The sequence below is a fragment of the Festucalex cinctus genome, chromosome 20 (assembly GCF_051991245.1).
Source record: "Festucalex cinctus isolate MCC-2025b chromosome 20, RoL_Fcin_1.0, whole genome shotgun sequence".
NCBI classification, from domain to species: Eukaryota; Metazoa; Chordata; class Actinopteri; order Syngnathiformes; family Syngnathidae; genus Festucalex; species Festucalex cinctus.
In genome coordinates, this window is record NC_135430.1 from 18,409,797 (window position 1) to 18,430,053 (window position 20,257).

Here is a 20,257-nt window from a genome sequence, read left to right on the forward strand (position 1 = left end):
TTGTTCTAAGTGTCCCAAAGACATATTTATACGTTTTTTGTTTTTTTTTATGCTAGAGCATACAGAAGGCTTTGATACAGCCTCTCAACTGCAAAGAACGGTTGCAGAAATGGTAGTTATTACACAAACGGCCAGCAGGTGGCAGCAGAGCAAAGGAGATCAAGATAGAGCATGTAGAAAAAAAGCTCAATTACTTACAATTTTGAATAGATTTGTGAAAACTGATGAAACTTAGCTCTCTTCTCATGCTAATTGCTGCAAAATGGAAGCAGATAGAAACATACTTTTTTTCCAGATGAAAGAAGAGACTTTAATCTTTCTTTTGATAGGTTCCATGCTTTTATAGCAATAGAACACAATATTCTGTGGGCCTTGCAAAATCAGTCCAATTCCAGTAAAAAAGCCGGGAGCGAACGGGATTGCAAAATGTGAAAATGGCTGCGAGCGAATGAGTTAATAATACCTCATGTTTTGTTTTTTTCTTCAGTCATCCTCAGTGAATGGTCAGAATGGACCCCGTGTTCACCCTGCATGCCTTCCTCCTCCCTGCACCCGAGTAACGCACTCCTGGAAGAGGCTGTCAACGGAAGTCAAATGGTTTCAGTCCAGAGGCGATTCCGGGCCTGTTTGGAGTTTGACTCGGGTTTTCTCGTGTCCGGAGAGCAGGAGAGAAGTCAATGTCCACACCCACAAGTTGAGGACAGGCTGTGTCCGGATGACAGCTTCTGTCAAGGTATATTAAACAACAAGTTACATTTGGTTATTGAACCAGATTGAATCTATCGTTCCTGAAATGTTTTGCACGGCCTTCGTATGTGTAAGAATGATAAATCTGCTCTTTAGGTTGAGCGTTTAAAATGGCAAATATGATGAATTGTAGGGATCTGACAACATATGCTCCTTGCTCATTGTTTGAAATTGAGATTCATGAATTAGCATGTGCGCACGCGTTCGGATTTGCAGTCATCCCCCTTAAAGCCTGAGTGGAAATTAAAGTAAACATTTGACAAAAAAAAAATGTGTGAAAGAGGAGCTTTGGAAAGTGATTCATCTAAATGCTAATTAACTACATACGACGACTCCAGCATGCTTGCACACAAACAACAGATGACGGTTGTACTACAAACACAGCTCTATAATACCCCCCCCCCCCCTTTTTTTTCTTTTTTTTGGTTGGTTCTTTTGGGGTTATTGTCTGTCCAAGTTGTGCCGAAATATAACAATCAATCTTTGTGCCATTCTACTTTTGATACTTGCCAACTTGTGGCCAATTTGTTGTTTGTAATTAAAATGGAAAACATAAATAACATTTTCAAAAAAACAGCTCTATGATAATTATAATAACACTGGCAATGTGGCATATAGTGAACAGTGTGTTAACGTTTTTTTTTTTTTTTTTTTTCCATATTCCAGATTTATGTCAGTGGAGCGTGTGGAGTGCGTGGACAGTTTGTGCAGAGCCGTGCAGCGGCGGAGTCAGGCAACGCTACAGGCATCCCCTGGCCTCTCCCCCAGGACCCCTCTGCCGGAGCCAGCAGACGCAAAGCCAGAGCTGCAACACGGGACTTTGCCCAGGTAAAGACACTTTTTTTTTTTTTTTTTTTTTGTATGGCAGTGCAACTCGAAAAACAGTGAGGCCAAAAATGGGCTCAATTTGACCCAATTTTAGCTTGTTTTGTACAAAAACAACAACAAGGGATTGACCCAACTTTTTGGGTTGTTCAATGGACTCAAAAGGTTGGGTCAAATATTTAACCCTAAAAAAAAAAAAACACATATGGTGCTCTTTTATTTCTTTTCTTAGTTCCCAGTTCCTTTTATCATATTGTCTTTTAGCATTGTTTTTGCCTTTTAATCAATTTTCTTTTAATATTTAGTTGTTTATTTTGTTGTCTTTTAGTTTTTAGCTCTAGTGTTTCCTGGGTCCCTTTCCTTACATGGTTTCTCTGTGCCCCCCCCTTTTTTTTTTCGGTTATGCATGTGTGTGTGTTAAAGTGGGTTTCTTTTTATTTTATTATGGATATTTTAATTGTTTAGAATCTTTAGTTGCATTTTGATGTATGAGAGGCGCTATATCAATAAAGTGTGATTGATTGATTGATTGATTGATTGATTGATTGATTGATTGATTGAAATGACTCAGAAAAGTTAGGTTGGTTCATTTTTGACCCAATAAAATTGGCATTTTCAACTAACCCAAAAAATTGGTTCAAATGAATAGCCCACAAAATAACCCCAAAAGATTTGTTTGCTTATCACTTTCATTTGACTCAAGTTTTTGTGTTAAATAACTCACAAAGTTGGGTCGGTTGATTTATGACCCAATTCAATTGGGTTATTCAGTTAACCCAAATAGTTGGGTAACCCACAAAAGAGTTATTTCTTTAAATAACCCAATTGAATTGGCTCAAAAATGAAGAAACCCAACTTTTTCAGTATTTAACCTAAAAAGTTGGGTCGATCCATTTTTGACCCAACTGTCTTTTGAGCGTTTTTTTTTTTTTTATCGCCAAACTAAAGGCAAATCTTGCCACGCAAACATACATTAAAAGAGACTTTATCCTTTTATTCAAGGTGAACGCTGTGAAGACAGGGGGCGGATCTACCAAGAAGCCTGTGCCAATCAGTGTCCTCGCAGCTGCACGGACTTATGGGAGCATGTGCAGTGTCTCCAAGGACGCTGTCATTCAGGTATGCGATGACTTCCGTAAGGTCTTCATTTCAACCCAGCCCACAACATGCGTTATACTGAAAGTGAATCATGAAATATTGGTAGATTTGATGGATGTTTTTGGATCTTTCCTTCTTGCCTTCCCTCCCAGGGTGTCGTTGCCCAGAGGGAGAGCTACTCCAGGACAGTCATTGTGTGCCCGTGGCAGAATGTCGCTGTGGTATCCCATCAGGCAATGGGACATTGGAGTTGGCGCCAAACCAGGAGCTTGTTATGGACTGCAACACCTGGTGAGCCGAACACAGTAAAGCTCATTTTTTTGTCCACGGCGCCATCTTGCAACTCCCTTTTTTTTTGTTGACAGCGTGTGTGAGAATGGCACTCTGGCGTGCACCAATCTTCCCTGTCCTGCGTTTGAGCCTTGGACCCCGTGGACGAGCTGCTCGGCTTCATGCGGGCGCGGCCAGCGGACGAGAACGCGTCCGTGTCGGCACGCGGAGGGCGGCGGCCCGTCCTGTTCGGATAGCACGCAGACGGAAAGCTGCGACTTGCGCCCGTGCCCAGGTAACCCAAACGTACTTGGAATTTCTGATTTCTGTTGTTTTAATATGATTTCCATCCAGTGGGGTGTTTGTTGAGCGAATGGTCAAGCTGGAGTGAGTGCAGCGCCACGTGCGGCGGTGGCTCGTCCACGCGGAACAAGACAATCCTTCAGGAACCGGAGTCGGGTGGGGCCGCCTGTGCTGGGCCGCTTGAGCAACACGTCGTCTGCAACAGCAACAGCTGCACAACTGGTAAAAGAAATGAATAGCAAACAACTTCCAGAATTTCAGGAAATTTCAATTAAACAATATTATTTTTACAGTACAGTATGTATTGGTCATGAACGTTGCACCGTATCTTATTTTACTTTCACTGCCATTGACGACAAAAGACGTCAAAGATCCATTTTTACTGGGGTGGTAGTTTATCTATGTATTTATTTATTTCTTTATTTATTCACTCGCCTATTTCTTATTAATTTACTGATGTAAAATTTATTTACTTGTAAAAAAAAACAAAAAACAAAACTTGTAGCTTTGTTCTTGTTTTTGTTACCTTATTCTTTACTGCACAACCGATTTATGTTTTATGTACAGCACTTTGCAGCAATGCCTGTTTTTAAACCGCTTTATAAATAAAGTTGAGTTGAGTTGAGTTGAGAACAGTTTAATGTTTTACTTACCATGTTTAGATAATTGAGAAAAGGAAATATTCGGAAAAAAAAAAACGTCTTAGTATGATGCACGGTGTTCGTTATTTGCAGATTTTTATAGAACTATCTTCTGTTTTTCACTGAAAAACTCACCATTAGTAGTTTTGTGCTGAGGCCAAAGCCCCATCTAATATAAAAGTATTGCTTTGGCGCCATCTTTTGGCATCTTGGTGCCAAGGAACAATGTTGAAGTAACGGAAGTAGCTTCATTTAGCCCACGTCTAATAGGATACAATACAACGGGAGTAATAAAAAAAAAAAAAAAAATCACAAATGAACATTATTATTATTATTATAACGGCAGAATTTTTGATTTCCATGAATGTTGAGTAATTGAATATCACATTTGGTGTCCATTCCAGAGTGTCCGCATGGTCAGGTGTTCAGCGATTGTTCAGGTTCCTGTCCATTTACCTGTGAAGACCTGTGGCCCCACACGCAGTGTTTGGCAGGAACCTGCAACCCCGGATGCTCCTGCCCACCTGGACAGGTCGGCATGTTTCTTAAACCAGTCTTGCATGTGATTGGATGGAATACGTGCATTTATATACCTGCATTGGGATCGGATGGAATGAAATTGTCATTTATTTTGTCCTTGTAGCAATAATACACAAAATTGTGCGCTCATCACCTTGCGTATTGCGTATCCCAAAAAAAAATAAAAAAATCCAGATGTTCTTTTTCTTGTTTTAACCAGGTGTTGTACGGAGGCTTGTGCGTGTCACGTGCAGAATGTCCGTGTTCACTGCTCTCCCTCCCGATCAACTACCAAATGTTGAATATGAGCACAGATGAGAGGACGGAAGTCCTGTCACCCGGAACGTCTTTCCAGCACCTCTGCAACACATGGTACGCACATTATTTATTTATTTTTGAGGATGTGGCAGACGTACAGGTACTGTCGGCCAATCCTTTTTTTTTTTTTTCCTTCCATGTCCTGTCATTTATTTAACAAACTGTCTCAGCTGCGTTACGTGACGACTACTTAAGTCATCCTTTTATAAAAAAAAAAATGATGACTCTAAATTCTTTTCATTGTCCTCAGCGTGTGTCAGGGAGGAACGTTCAACTGCACCTCCGAGCTGTGCGACGGTGAGTGATGCCGAAAGCGGTTAAAACGCTTTGCAGGATCTCGCGTTTTATTGCCACGAACGCAATAAAAAAACGTGTCAATTCTTTTCAAGTGGCAAATGTCGAGAGCGTGATGTATTTGTCAAACTGTTTGGAATGCACGAGTTGAGTGATGACATACGCGAGTAGCAGTCATTAAACTGCTCAAGGGACACATTCGATGTTTTTTTTTTTTTTTTTTACATGGCCAGGTGACGTAAATAAAACAAACTATGTATGTAAAATAGGGGTGGGACGATACGGGTAAACCACGATTCGATACTGTGACGATATTTGACTCACGATATCGATTATATCACGATACACGATATCTACCAATTTTTGATATATTGTCAAAAAAATGTTAGCAATATATCACGATATGTGACTGAAAAAGCCAAACAAAAAGTCTAATTTTTATTTATTTTCATTTTTATTTTCATTTATTTAATGCCAAAACATGTACAATGTGCAAAGTTCTGCATTGTGCCTCACTGCCTCTTAGCCTAGGGATGTTCGATACCAATATTTTTCAGACCGATACCGATAGTCAGACCCTCAGTACTCACCGATACCGATACCAACTGCCGATACCAGTAGTACATTTTGACAAATAAAAAAAATCACTAAAAGAAATTTTTTAAACAAATATATTTCCTTTAATTTTGACAAAAAAAGTCACTCTTCAATAGTCTTAACGCTCAAAATAAAACACAAAAATGCTCTTTTAGTTTAAGATTCACAATTTGGAAGTATTTCCAAACCGGTGAAGTTTTGGTGCTGCAAGCTAGCGCCACTTACAGGCAAGGAGGACTCACTTAACGTCTTCCCCCTCTGCCATCGCTCGCTTGTACTCGTCTTGCGTCACGAGTACTTGGAAAAAAAGGCTGGTATCGGCCCGATACCGATACCTGGTATCGCGACTCGCCCATCCCTCACTTTTAACTATAAACATTGTAAAGTGAGACAAATTAAAGTGTGTAAACATTTATAACGTAACACTGCACAACTGGACACATGACATCGATATCTATTGTCAGTGTATCGATAATTTATTGCAACAAAGAGCGCAACAATATATTGCGATATCGATTTTTTTCCCCACCCCTAATGTAAAATATAAATATTTACATGTTACAGTACATAAAGAGCAAAATAAAAAAAAATGTTAATACGTTCTATCCCAATCGAAGCCATTTAAACTCTCTGTTTTGTTTTCTCAGAATTTGCATTGTTGAATAACATTCCATTGTCTTTACAAATCTTTTTTTTTTTTTTCCCTTCCCCACTAGTGGACTGTGAGTGGTCGATTTGGTCCCCGTGGGGTCCATGCTCAGCTAGCTGCGGTACAGGACAACAAAGCTCCACCAGAACCGTGTTACAACCAAGCCACTATGCTGGGGTCCCATGTGAGGGTCCGGACCATCGCGCGGCTCCCTGCACGGCGCCCGATTGTGGTGAGCGACGATCATTTCCTCATTGAAAAGTGTTGGTGTGTTACAAGTTTCTGTTTCCATCCATCCATTTTCTGGGTGGCGAGGTTGCTGGAGCCTATCCCAGCTGGCTTTAGGCAGTAGGCGGGGCACAACCTGAACTGGTTGCCAGCCAATCGCAGAATTGTCAGTATAAAAATGGAAATGTACGTACGAAATTGTCAATTTAGTCGACCAAAATTGGACTAAATAAATAAATAAAATAAATAAATCGTAAATACCAAATATTGGCGCTGATAATTAGGGATGTAATATCGTGATATTAAAACTGCCACAATGTTGTCGTCATCATGTTACACCTCTGTTTAAAAAAAAAAAAAAAAATCAGGTTGATTTCCATTTCTGCAGTTCTAGCACCCTCTGGTGGCTAGTTGTTGTTGTTTTTTTTAGTACAGTTTAATTTTCATTAGGGATGTTTTGGCCCTTCTATGTTTGAAATCTACACAAATTTTCAGATGAAGATATTTGGATATCGTTACATCCCTACTGATAATCAACCTGGCCGATAATCGATCTATCCTTATCCTCAATGCACTTCCGCGTTTTGGATCGCCTTCCTTGCCTTCCTTAACCGATCTATCAATTCTCATTACCATTTCCCTTTTATCTTCCCTTTCTAATTTCCTTTTCCCTGACACCCTGTTCATCACGAACCGACTCTTCCCCCCCTGCAGCGTGTCCCGACGGCGAACGATGGAAGAGGAGGCGGAGTCCGTCCCAAGACGTTCCGCTGTGCGAAAGGAGCTGCGGGGACATTTACTCGGCGGCCGCCGCCAACTGCAGCCACTCGTCAGAGGGCTGCGTGTGTCGGGAGGGTCTTTACCGAAACGCCCGCGGCGCCTGCGTCATCGCCGCTCTCTGCCCCTGCCACGACCGCGGCGCCGTGCAGGAGGTAAACGCGCGGCTCGCGTGTCTTCCAACCTCGCCGTCTTCTTCGGGCACGGGGTGACAAATGTGCCTCGAAAGACCATCGACGGCTTTTCTAATCGACCGCTGAGTGCGAGCTGGGAAATCACCTAAGAATTCTCAGGGATTGTTGTTGCCAACACATACAAATGCCCGTGCTGTTACAATTACGACGCCATAACAAGGCGCTATACCAGTGGTGGCCAAACTACGGCGCGGGGGCCATTTGCGGCCCGCCGACCATTTTTCAGCGGCCCGCGACATACGCTAAAAATGGCATTTGACTCAGTTCAAATAAAATAAACAAAACACAAATGTTTGGAGATGGTCAAAATAAGAAGGGAGGGTATTGAAAAAGGTTATTTTAGTTATGAAAAACTAAAATGAAAAAAAACAATACTGTTACCGAAATAAAATAAAAACGAAAATGCTATTTAAAAAACGAAGACTAACTGAAACTAACTATAATTATAGCAAACATGTCCTTTGTTTTAGTCTTTGGCAATTAATTTAATGCATGAGCCTTTGGGGATGATTTTAAATGTGATTTTTAATAGATTTATTTTGATATAAACCGGAATAATGACGTTTGAAAGTATGTCACACAGAAGTGACGTCATCTCGCAGCAGCCAATAGAAAAGCACCTTCAGATGGTGTTTTTTTAAATACTGCACACAAGTAATACACATTAAAAAAAAATAAAACTAATACTGAAACTAACAAACTAAACTAAAACTAAACTTTTTTTTTAAAGAACTAAACTAATAAAAACTAACAGAACCACTCTGAAAACTACATAAAAAATTCCAAAACCATAATAACCCTACTGCCATATTACTAATAAATTGGTTTATATACTGTAGCATTTTTCTAAATATTCAAAAGCACAAATAAATTATTTGTACAATTTTTAGGACTAAACACAATTTCTCTTCATAACATTATGTGGCCCTTGCGTCCTTCGGATTTTCTGGCCCTCAAATGAAAAAGTTTGGACACCCCTGCTCTATACGCTCACATTATTTTTACAACAGCGAGGGCGGTTCACTTGACTGTATGCAGCAATGTCGTCCATTGAGCTATCCGAGCCAGCCGCACTGTAGAAAAAATTCAGTTACGAAAGGGACAGAAATTTGAGTAAAAATGTAAATGGCACATATTTTTATTATATTTTTTTTTGTTCTGTGTGTGTGTGTGTGCGTGTGAGCCAGGCAGGATCCGAGTGGGAGGAGGATTGCCTGTCGTGTCGTTGCGTGAATGGGAAGCGGCTGTGCCAGCCCAGGTGCCCCGAACTCCGTTGCCATGAGGTGAGACGCGCTCGCTGGCGTTTCGTCAAAGTTCACAACACGACCGTCTGCCCTTGTTTCGCAATCATTCTCAAATTAGATCACAATCAGATTGTTGAAAGCTTTGGCAGGTACACCACAGGGAGGGGGAAAATAAATAGTGCATGATGATGGCAGCAGTTCTGAGTGGGCCCAAGCAAACCTCTGAAAATGGACAAAATCACATTTGAAAAAAGTGAAATGTGGTTCTCGAAAATTTCTTGTTTTAAAGAGTATGTTTTTTTGGTTCGGATGAGAAATGTCTTTACCTGCTTTATTTGGCAAGACTACAAGATCTCACACATTTGAAATGTCTCTCAGAGACAACATAATGGTGACAACTTGGAAGCAAAGCAGCAATGTCCTTCAATGTCATTTTCACTCAAAAATGCAAACGGAAATGTCGTTTTACGAGAACATTTTCTCATCCTAATGAGAATGTTTCTTGATAGAAAAACATGAAAATTGCAAAACTACTAGGGTTGGGTTTAGAAAATCCAATAATCGACATTGAATTAATCGATTTACCTTTTTGAGTCTATTGATTGATACAATTTTTTTTTTATTTACTGTTCACATGAATTGAAGACAATTCTGAATCGTTTTAATTTATATTTACAATTATTGAATTTGAATTATGAAAATATTTCCATCTCACCCTAAACTAAATCAGTTAACCAGTTACTGCTGCCACAAAATTACATTTATTTTTGTGGAGTATTTTTCATGTCCTTAACTTGACTTATTTAGCCATTTTTGGCAGTCAAACATTAATATTTTTGCATATAATAAATTGGATATTTTCATTATTTTTCATGTACAATTAGTACCTTTAAAAAACCCATTTTGCAACTTGCTGTCGACTGAAAATGACATCACAAGGGCTCAGGTAACCAATCACAGCTCAGCTTGTGAATTTCACATGACCAAACCTAGAAAACAGGTGAGCTGTGATTGGTTACCTGAGCCCTTGTGATGTCATTTTCAGTCGAAAGTAAGTTGCAAAATGTGTTTTTAAAGGTATTAATTGTGCGTGAAAAATAATGAAAGTATCAAATTAATTATAAAAATAAAACAAAAATAGACAAAATTATTATTATTATTATTAGACAAAAATATAAACTTTTTATTGTCATAATGAGCTAAATAAGTTTAATATTTAAGAATGATTTTAAGAATGAGGTTCAGGGAAAAAAAAAAATATATATAAAAATCGAATCGATTGAGGAAATTTGAATCGATACCCAGCCCTAAAAACTACTAGAACAAAGAGCTCTATTTTATTTTGATCATTTGGTTAACATAAAGTAGACTGCGCTTGGCCTAAAAACTGGCGCATCTTAATTTTCGTGCCGGCGCAAGTCTAGTCTAGCGTGATTGCAAATTTGATCGACGCCGTGGGCGTAATGGCGCACCGAGCTGCCATGTGGACTAGATTTTAGACTCTGTAAAACCAGGTCTAACTCGTAGTAAAGGTGGTGTATTGGTGAATTTCACTCAGTGGGACAATCCCTCTAAATCCTTGTGGAAATCAATTCATTGAACACATTATTATCATTCACATCCTAAATATATTTTTAAAAGCGCTAATGATGATGTACTTATCTAGCGTGTGGTGGACAAGTTAGTTTGTGTTGTTTGTTTCCCACTGTTGAGAACAGCATAAAAGTTCCCACCATTTTAAAATGGATCTTTTCGTGCATTTATCTGTATTGAAGAGGACAGCTATACGGCTTTATGCAAGCTTATTTACTGTAGTGTACCTGGAGGACAAGTCATAATGGTAGTTGTTTGATGACCCACGCAGACCTTCATCTTTCAGCGTGTTAGCGGGCCCGCAGGCTGCAGACGCACACAATAGGCTGCTCGCCGGCCACACGGCCAGCCGCCGCACAAAATACACCATGACTCAGCATCTTACTTTCAGCCCCTTCCGAGTAATTTGATTTCTCGTTTTGTACATTTCCATTTAGAATATAAAGACTTGGAAAATCTGCTTGTCCTTGCTTCTTTTGGGATAAACAGTAATGTGAAAAATACAGTCGGCGAGCCTTCACCCGTTACTGTACTGCGTGAAAAATACGGTTGGCTATTACAGCCCTAGCCTGTTTACTTAAACTGGCTGGTAGCGGATTTCACAAACGTTGTCGATTAGCCGACTAAAGGCAAAAAAAAGTTTACTTTTCGTCTGAGCCCTTGTTCAATCATTAACATCGTCAATGAGTGCAAGACATTTTCAACACTTTCAATTAGCCAAAAGCAAAAGTAACACCCAGTATGGAATTTAGCTGTTAGCCCTTATCGCTAATTTTATTCAGTTGTTCCTAGCTAGCACAACGCACGCTCGCATACTATTTTGCGTATCTTCCAACCAGTAGTGCTAGCTAGCTAGCCAGCTGGCTAGCTAGCTAGCTCCCATGGTGCTCGTTTACGTGCTAGGGAGCTAGCTAGCTAGCACTAGGGGCTAAAGACAAACTGGACCTGGTTTTTTCCACCTCTGCAGTTAGCCTACTAAATACATGGCAACAATGGATACATTTAAAATGGTTGGTCAAATTTGTCCATTCGACAAAATGCTGTAATGGAGCAGAATCTTATTTAGATAACGTTTTTCTTCTTAGAAATGATTACGCCTCGTTTTTTATAACTCCCCCCCATGAATCATTTATCTCAATCCTCGTCTTTATTACACAGCTGAGTGATTGTCTGTGCAGTGGATGTGCTCGAGGGTAAGTTTTAGGTTTTTTTTTTATTTTTTTTTTAGCTTAGTTATTATCGAAAAAAAAAGAATAAAGCTTGAAGACACAGCAGTTGGCTCACGAATATTCACATACCTGGTGAACTGCAAATGAACACATTAATTTTTTAATAGTTCCTGGGGAAGATGAGCAGTTTAGTAGCTGTTCCAAAATACACTTTTTCTCCTCTGTTAGCAAACACGAGTAAACAAACTCTTTTTCCCAGACGGGCATGCCAGGCCTAGCTCGTCTGCCGAATGCTACCCTGGGGCGGTCCAGTTCACATCACGTCTCAGGTGGTCACAAATGTGTCATTTAGCTTTTAAGTGCACATTGTTGGCTCCCGAAGGATTGCGGGGGATGTTTTCTAAAAGTCACCGGCTGAACTGGATCGATCTGTGATTGCCCGATCCACCCACGAGCGTGTGCTCTGGGGCGCTGATTTTACCCACAACCTCCTCTAAAATCGTTGAGTTCGATTTGACGAAAACGCACTCTGACATGGCTAAAATGTGCTTTTTAACTCTTTTATTGCCACACGTTATTAAAAAAAAAAAAAAAAAACCCTGATGCCAGCGGATTTTGAGCATTTTAACTCATTTTTCGAAGCAAACAGAATATTGTGTTCTTTTGCTACATAAACAACATGAAAGATCACATTCAATTCTTTCATTAGAAAAAAAAAGTATGTTTCTACCTTATTCCGTTCTTTAATAATCACCATTTGAAAATAGGTCATTTGAGTGACATTGAGCGAAGATTGAAAAGAAAAGATACATTTTCTCCACAACAGTAACTTTGATACTAATATTTTTTTGTTTAGTGACGCTCCGTCAAATTAGGTTTAATGTTACAAAGGCTTTGATCATTCACGTCAGCCTTGAAAACTTTCTATTTCATCAGATTACGTCATGTTTCATCGTAATTCGCAGCTCTAGTTAGGGCCCGAGCAGCTACCGCTGCCCTCTGCTGGCCATAGTTAGAGGGTGTTTTTGATTTCACAACTCAGTGACCCGGTTGCACTGCACTTGGACGTTGCACTGACCACTGATATATTCACAAAAAAAAAAAAAAAAGTTGTTGACATCACTTAACGTTTATGGCGGCATACATTGTGATTTTACTAAATGTTCTAAAACGTTTTGGCGGTCAAAGAGTTAATGATAGGCCAATGGAATTAATTTTAGGTTTTTAATAATTCATCAAGATACTTTTTTTTTTTTTTTTTGTGGAAAATTGGACATTTTCTATTAGCATGTATGAGAAGTTATTGGTTGTCTTGAGAGGCACTTTTCTGCTTCTGTATGGAAGGGAGTCGTCATCAAACACGTTGGTGCTTAAATGGTTATCTTGCAGGGAACATCCGTCTGAGTGCTCAATTATGTATGCGCACTGTACAGGCAGGAGAAGAAGAAAAAAAAAAATCACCATCTAAAATATGTATCCATTTTTTTTTTGTAGGCCATTTGACAGGTACAGCTTTTGGTTTCGATTATCTTGCAGAGTATCATATTGTGTTAAATTTTCCTTAATAATTGTTTGATTATAGGTTATACTTCATGAATTGGAACAGACGAGTCAATTATCTTCTCTACAAGTATGCTTAATGGATGTCTTTAACTCGCCAGTGCTTTATGAAGGTCGGGGTAAAAATAAAATTGCTGACAGGTCAAACTTTCAAGGTGAGCTTTAAAGGTAGACAGTCGGCTGCTTTTTTTTTTTTTTTTTTTTGAAGTCCCTCATGTCGCTTAGACGCAAAAAGTTGTCCCGTTTGGTATTACAAAGGTCATTCAATGAATGAATTACGAACAGTGTCATTGTTGAATTTTTATACGTATGCAGCTGAGGGTGTTGGCGTGGTGCAGGGGTGTCAAACTCATGTTAGCTCAGGAAGAAATATATTACCAAGTGGGCCGCATCGGCAGCAGAGTATAAGAGATCAACCAGGGCCATGTTGAAAAAAAAAAACTCAATTACTCACAATTCTAAAATGATTTGTGAATAATGATGGAACTTCGCTATATTCTAATGCTAATTGCTGCAAAACAGAAACAGATAGAAATATACTTTTTTTTTTTTCCTGGTGAAAGAAGAGACTTTAATATTTTTTTTGGTAGGTAGGTAGATTTATGTTTATTATATATATTTTATATATATCTATCTGTCTATCTATCTATATAAAATGTAGTTTTTAAGGATCATTAATTGGAGGAAAAAGTGTAGGAAATAATTTTTTGTTAGCATTATTTACCAGTTTGAAGATATTTTCTGGTAGCATTTTAGTTAGTAATTACTTTTATTATTTTATTCATCTAGCCATATTGTAATCATAGTAACCCCCTTTTTCAACACACACACTCTTCACGCCTCCTTTTCAAAATCAATCAAATAGTGATGCGGGCCCTGCCAAATGTTATTTTGAGCCACAAAGGGCCCCCCGGGCCATAGCTTGGATAGCAAACCATTCTCAACAAACTGCATCTTTTCCCTCAGGGGCAAATCAAAGTCGAGGAACCAGGCAGCTGTTGTCCGGTCTGCAGGAAACCTTTTCCAGGTAAATGAGAAAGCTCCAGAAAAATGCAACCCAGACAATATATGAAGCAGCCACTTCTGGAGAATCCTTTTGTGCTTCATTAAATGGCAGCGGACATAAGCGCAAGCTGCTGCAGTGGCCAATTAGCAAGAGATTGCATTATAGAACCTCACACTTGGCCTTAAATCTCTTTTCTTCACATGCTAAGGGGCCACAGCAGTGTCACTTTGCTCCCCAGAAAGAAGAAACAATTTCCCGGCTTTGTCCCCTTCCTTTTTTTTCATGCAAATTGAAGCACATATCCTCAATTATTTTCTCCCGTGCTCTTTTAACTCGCCGATGCTTTTTTTTTCACCCCTCGTCCGACAGATGAGCAAGCGCCCGAGTGCCGCCGTTACGTTCAGGTCAAGAACATCACAAAGGGAAACTGTCGGCTGGACAACGTGGAGGTCAGCTTCTGCAGGGGGCGCTGTCTGTCCAGGACGGATGTCATCTTGGAGGTATGGATGAGATTTAGACACAGTCAACGGTCTCCTCAGTGGGCTCGCTTCAGGCGGCGTTCTTATTGTGTGAGGGCCGAAGAGCTCATTAAAGCGGCGCCACGACACAAAATTATGACAGCAGCATCCAATACATACACATTCATTTTCTTCTATCTTTCCTCTTCTCATATTGGATTTTTGGAGGGTCATTTTTCACTCACACATTTTTACACTTTCTTTGTACTTTTTTTGGGTAGAATTTCATTCATAGAATGTCATTTTTTTCGGCAATTTTATGGACATATTATGGTCATTTTCGGTCTTTCTTCCATTTTTGGACATTTTATGGCTATTTTTTGAATAAATAAATAAATTAATTAAATTAATGTTCTCCCATTTTTGCTATCAATTTTATAACATTTTTGGCAATTTTGTGGATATTTTGTGGTAATTTTCTGGATTTCTTCTTTTTGAATGTTTTCTTTTTTTTCCTTTTTTTAAAATGTATTTCTCTGACATTTTTGGCAATTTTATGGACATATTAGGGTCATTTTCTTCCTTTCTTCCATTTTTGAATATTTTATGGCTATTATTTGATAGGAAAAAAAAATCTCCCGTTTTTGCTGTCAATTTTACAACATTTTGGGCAATTTTGTGGCTATTGTGTGGTAATTTTTCAGGATTTCTACTTAACGGCTATTTTTTGGGGGAAAAAAAAATCTACCGTTTTTGCTATAAATTGTCTGTCTTTCAATTTTGGCAATTTCATGGCAATTTTCTACCTTTTCTCTTCTTTTTTGGACACTTAGGTAATTTTTTAAGAACTTTTTCATCTACCTTTCATCATAATGTAACCTCGTATCCTTGGTTTGTTTATTTTGGTGGCTTGGAGGTCATATATATATTTGAAGCACAGCTTCCAAATTATTCAAGCTACAAGTCTTCACTTGATTGGATTTTTATGCTTTGTTGCAACTCTTTCGTTCTTATTACAAGTGACTGTCCGGAAAGTTGCAACGATCAGCAAATCGGCTCCAAATGATCGTCTGCGCAAAGAGACATGCCCAGTTTGGGCGCATGCATCATTTAGCTGTTGAGTCACTCACCAGCCAGCTAAATATAGACGTGTTGATTAACGCACGTGAAGGGGAATGTTGGAGGTCACGTGTTGAGCTCGTTAAAGTCTGCCTCGTTTTTGAACACCCCCCTTTATTTTATCTTCATCGTCCTCACAAGACGGCGGCGATGGCGCCGCATCACCATGGCGACTTTGTTCCCTGTTGGCATCCATACATCTCCGCTTTAAAAATAGAGTCAGTCATGCTGAGAGATTAGTAAAAATAAACATCAGCTGAGCCAAATGTGTCATTACCTACTGTTACTGTGGCAACAGGGCATGGTAACCGGCGACGAAGTGGTATGCCGCGAAAAGTCATCTGCACGTTCATCAGGGCGGCTGCGGCTGCCGTAACGTCGTCGGAAAATAACAAGCGCTTGTTTATAGTCGCTACGCACGACATCTGAGCCAACGCAAAAGTTGACAGTGATAACATTGCTCAGATGTGTTTAACTTTTGTTCATTGTTGAAAGTTGTTGGCCTAGAAGAGCAGGTCTGCAAGCGTCTGCTCTGGAGCTTTCCAAATGTTGAAGTTGTTAGAAAAAGAGACAGGAAAGGTAGATGAAAAATGTTTTTAAAATTATTTCTAAATGTGCAAAAAGGAATTAAAAAAAATAAAATAAACTGACGATTAAATTGCCAAAAGTGTCAGAGAAACACTTTAAAAAAAAGACAGAAAAGAAAACATTAAAAAAAAAGAAGAAATCCAGAAAATTACGATAAAATATCCACAAATTGCCAATAATGTCAGAAAATTTATAGCAAAAATGGTAGAATTTTTTTTCCCAGCCATAAAATGTCAAAAAATGGAAGAAAGGCAGAAAATGACTATATGTCCATAAAATTACTATAAAAATTAAAGTAAACTAAACTAAAACTAATTGTCAGTCGACGGCAAGTGGCAAAATGGCCGCCCCCTTGAAGGGCATAGGTTATTTACAATTGTATTAAAAAATTTGACTGTTTTTTTTCTTCCTCCCATTTTAGAAAGACAGTACACAGTGTTTCAGACTTTCAGTCTGGGAGATGTTTATTGTTATTTTTATTACTGTAGTAAAATGAGAAGTTCAGTCAATCAAATAACACTTAAAAAGCACTGTTTGCTTATTGTAAACTAAAAATAATCATAACATCTTTATTTTTATTCGGTCTGGAAGTCTGAGAATGTATTATCTACTAGAATTGTGTATTCTAGACTTAATGGGCCCTTTTTTTTTTTAATTAAAAAAAATAAAATAAATCCTTAACCAACCCACTTGTGAATAGATCGGATCTGTTCATGAAGTTTTCGTCAGCTTCCTCTCTAATCTTTACACAGGAGCCCTACTTAAGGTCCGTGTGCGAGTGCTGCAGCTACCGTTTGGACCCGGACAACCCCGTCCGCTTCCTCAACTTGCGCTGTGACAGTGGCGAGAGCGAGCCGGTGGTCCTGCCTGTCATACACAGCTGCGAGTGCACCAGCTGCCAAGGTGAGGCAAAAAAAAAAAAAAAAAAAAGTGATTTGAATGTCCGTCTCGTATTGTAATGTGGCGCAAAGCATTCAAGGGGGATGGAAAATTACTGCGTGCAGCACAAGTTACGATACCATCCTGTCTGATACTATTTATTTATTTATAATTTTCCTTTTGGACGTATTATTCCAACAGCCTTCAACACAAAATTAACAGCACCCCTAATATATATGTGTGTGGACAATAAAATATTTTTTCATACTCTTGTAACATAAAACACAAAAGTCACTGATACAGCAATTTCATAATACTTCATAAAAATGAGTTTAAAAAAACGAGTATGATATTGATTTGTTTTGAGGTAATTTTTCTGCCACTAGATGGCATAATTGCATTTGTAAGACATTGGTGACAGCTCAGTGCATTTTTCTTTTCATATCAAGAGCAATTTAATCTTTAAGATGAAGTAACTTGTGAAATTCGCCACATTTTTCAAATTGTACAATAAGACTTGACGCCAGTCTCCACAAAAATATGCATTATTATTAAATGTATTACTGCTAAATTTTGACGTGGATGTCTCTGCTGGAATTCCCCCAGTACAGGATTTTCCAAGTAAGGGGTGGTCAAAATAAAAAAATAAAAAATAAATTGTGGCATTAAAGAAATTTTAACTCAAAATTAATACACTAATTTGACACCCCTATATATATATATATATATATATATATATATATATATATATATATATATATATATATATATATATGACAAATAAATAATGACAATTAAATGTACATTAACTCATTCACTGCCATTGACAGAAAAAGTCGTCAAATGATGCATTTTTGCTGGGCTCGCAGTGAATGTGTTAAGAACCAAAACTTATACTCAAATCCTAATTAAATTACTCAATAAATTATGTCTGTATACACTACATGTCACATAGTACGTATCATGACACCTTTCACTGGCATTTCTTACATGCTAATACACATTTACAATCGCACTCATCCAGCGCTTTCACAAAGCCCGAGTGGAATGTACGCTTGCCCGAGCCCACCATCAATAATTCAATCACAGATCCCACCTCCGATTGCGTAAGCTAATTGGATGTCGCCGCCGCACAACACGGAGCATCCCCCAGCTCCGATTCCCTTTCTCAGTGCTACAATCCCACGGACGCCACGTCTGACGGATTCGGTCACTATGGCGATCAATCTTTGACACGCGCACGCAAAACCAGCCGCCATCAGTTGATATGTGCGAGCGCTCGCTCCTCCTGATTGCGACCGCAAGCCTGCGCATGACTCACGATGCTGCTTGGTGTTTTTACATACAGTACTTGTGTTACATGCAAATATAGATCGTCTGTCTGCGGACTATTTTCATATTATCGGTTCAGTAAACAATAAATCTGCAATGCCAGTATGGCTGTGTGATGTAAAAACGTTTTAACCATTTAAAAAATTGCATTCAAGCTGTACAAATGTAGCCTTTACTCATCCTTTTTTTTTCCCCATCTAAGAAACTTGAGGCACTAATTCGCGAACCGCCAGGCTTCCCGTTTTGCCTTCCTCTGTTGGTCGTTCTTACTGTTTCTTGGACATTTATTTTATTTTTTTTACATACTTGGCTAATAAATCTGATTCTGATTTCACAGGGGGTGACCTGTCCAGGCGATGAGCTCGTGCGGAGAATTTCAGGAACATATAAACGTGTACAATTCAGAGAAGAGATTTATTTGGCCGGTTTGGCTTGTTTCTCTGAAACAAAGCGCCCAGTTTGGAAGGAATGGATAAATGAACCAAATAACTTTAAATATGTGGTCCTTAGTCATTATATGACTGAAAACTGCTTTTAATTCCAAAAATCATGTCCCTGTGTTTTCATCTTTGTCCTGTATAAACTTTTTTTTTTCTACTCTGTTTTTATAAGTATTATTATTAATAGGACTTTTCGCAGCTCTAGTTAGGGCCCGAGCAGATACCGCTGCGATGTTAAATAAACTTGAGTTGTGTTGAGTAATTCCATACACCGGCAGTCCATTGAAAAGAGATACAATGTTGCCATCTGCTGGCCATAGTCAGTGGGTGTTTTTGATTTCACAACTCATTGACCCAGCTGCGCTGCACTTGGACGTTGCACTGACCACTGATATATTAAAAAAAAAAAAAAAAAAAAAAAAAAATGTAGTTGATGTCACTTAACATTTATGGCGGCATACATCGTGATTTTACTAAATGTTTTTGTCGATCAAAGAGTTAAAGTACATTTTTATTTACTATAAATATTATTTGTAATCAAGTGATGATTTTTTTTTAAATTACGGAAAGAGTTCAACAAACTTTTTTTTTTTACACAAAGAACATGTTGGCTATTCATATTTTTCTTCGACTGCATTTTTTTTTTTAAATGGTATGTTCAAATATAAACAAACAAACAAAGCGACATAGCAAATTGTGTTCCACTGTATCAAAATCTAACCTTTGCACTCATCAACCAATAGGCAGCTGCCGCTGTAAACTACCCGGAAACTGCTTTGGTCAGGAGTGCTGACAGGAATATTCATTCTTAACGTACTGTACATGTCGTTTGTGGCCAAGAGGAGGAAACCGAAAAGCACCTGGCGAAAGCCCACGCGCACATGATGTCACCGTGCAGTGAGAGGCAGTGAGTTGTTTTGATTGTTATTTGAGATTCTGTAGGGGTGAACGCTTTTTTTTGTATTTCAGATGAATAACTGTCAGAGAAAACCCGCTTAAAAAATGTACATTTTTGTTGAGTGCTCTCAACACACATGAAGCAAGATGTAGTTAAGCTCACGCCTTTTTTTTTTTATTTTTTAAACACATTCACTGCCATAGACGGCTTTAGACGTCAAAGATTCTTTTTTTTTTCTGGACTGGCAGTGAATGAGTTAAATCATATCGATATGATTAAAGTTGAACAGGAAAGGTCTGCTTAGCTGTGATAAGGTTATCTTACTGAGCATTACATTGTTTAATCCCTGTACAACTGTTCTGCTTCAATATAAATAAACAATGATAAAAACTAAAGGCATGTGTGACATTGACTGCTCGGAAAACCGCGCACTCGCTTTTTTGTGTCTCATTATTTTAGCGTAATCATACGTTACCAACAGTGAGATTTGGATGATCCACAACAAGAGATC

The 20,257-nt window shown here is 38.7% G+C and overlaps 1 protein-coding gene across 3 annotated transcripts in view; it reads left to right on the top strand.

Moving 5' to 3' along the window:
- The window catches only part of sspo (SCO-spondin), a 79,469-nt gene extending 59,328 nt beyond the window's left edge, over positions 1-20,141 (top strand). For 2 of the 3 annotated variants that reach the window (XM_077508932.1, XM_077508931.1), the window contains exons 103-118: positions 488-733; positions 1,414-1,575; positions 2,575-2,691; positions 2,823-2,961; positions 3,036-3,235; positions 3,295-3,465; positions 4,289-4,416; positions 4,624-4,775; positions 4,972-5,018; positions 6,329-6,493; positions 7,204-7,421; positions 8,648-8,743; positions 13,993-14,053; positions 14,402-14,532; positions 16,950-17,100; positions 18,746-20,141. In XM_077508932.1, coding sequence (XP_077365058.1) covers positions 488-733; positions 1,414-1,575; positions 2,575-2,691; positions 2,823-2,961; positions 3,036-3,235; positions 3,295-3,465; positions 4,289-4,416; positions 4,624-4,775; positions 4,972-5,018; positions 6,329-6,493; positions 7,204-7,421; positions 8,648-8,743; positions 13,993-14,053; positions 14,402-14,532; positions 16,950-17,100; positions 18,746-18,768 — 2,207 coding nt within the window. In that variant the 3' untranslated portion in view covers positions 18,769-20,141. Of the gene's footprint in view, positions 1-487; positions 734-1,413; positions 1,576-2,574; positions 2,692-2,822; positions 2,962-3,035; positions 3,236-3,294; positions 3,466-4,288; positions 4,417-4,623; positions 4,776-4,971; positions 5,019-6,328; positions 6,494-7,203; positions 7,422-8,647; positions 8,744-13,992; positions 14,054-14,401; positions 14,533-16,949; positions 17,101-18,745 lie in introns of those variants that run through there. The other variant, XM_077508933.1, reaches the window with a different exon arrangement.
- The last annotated feature ends 116 nt before the right edge of the window (positions 20,142-20,257 follow it).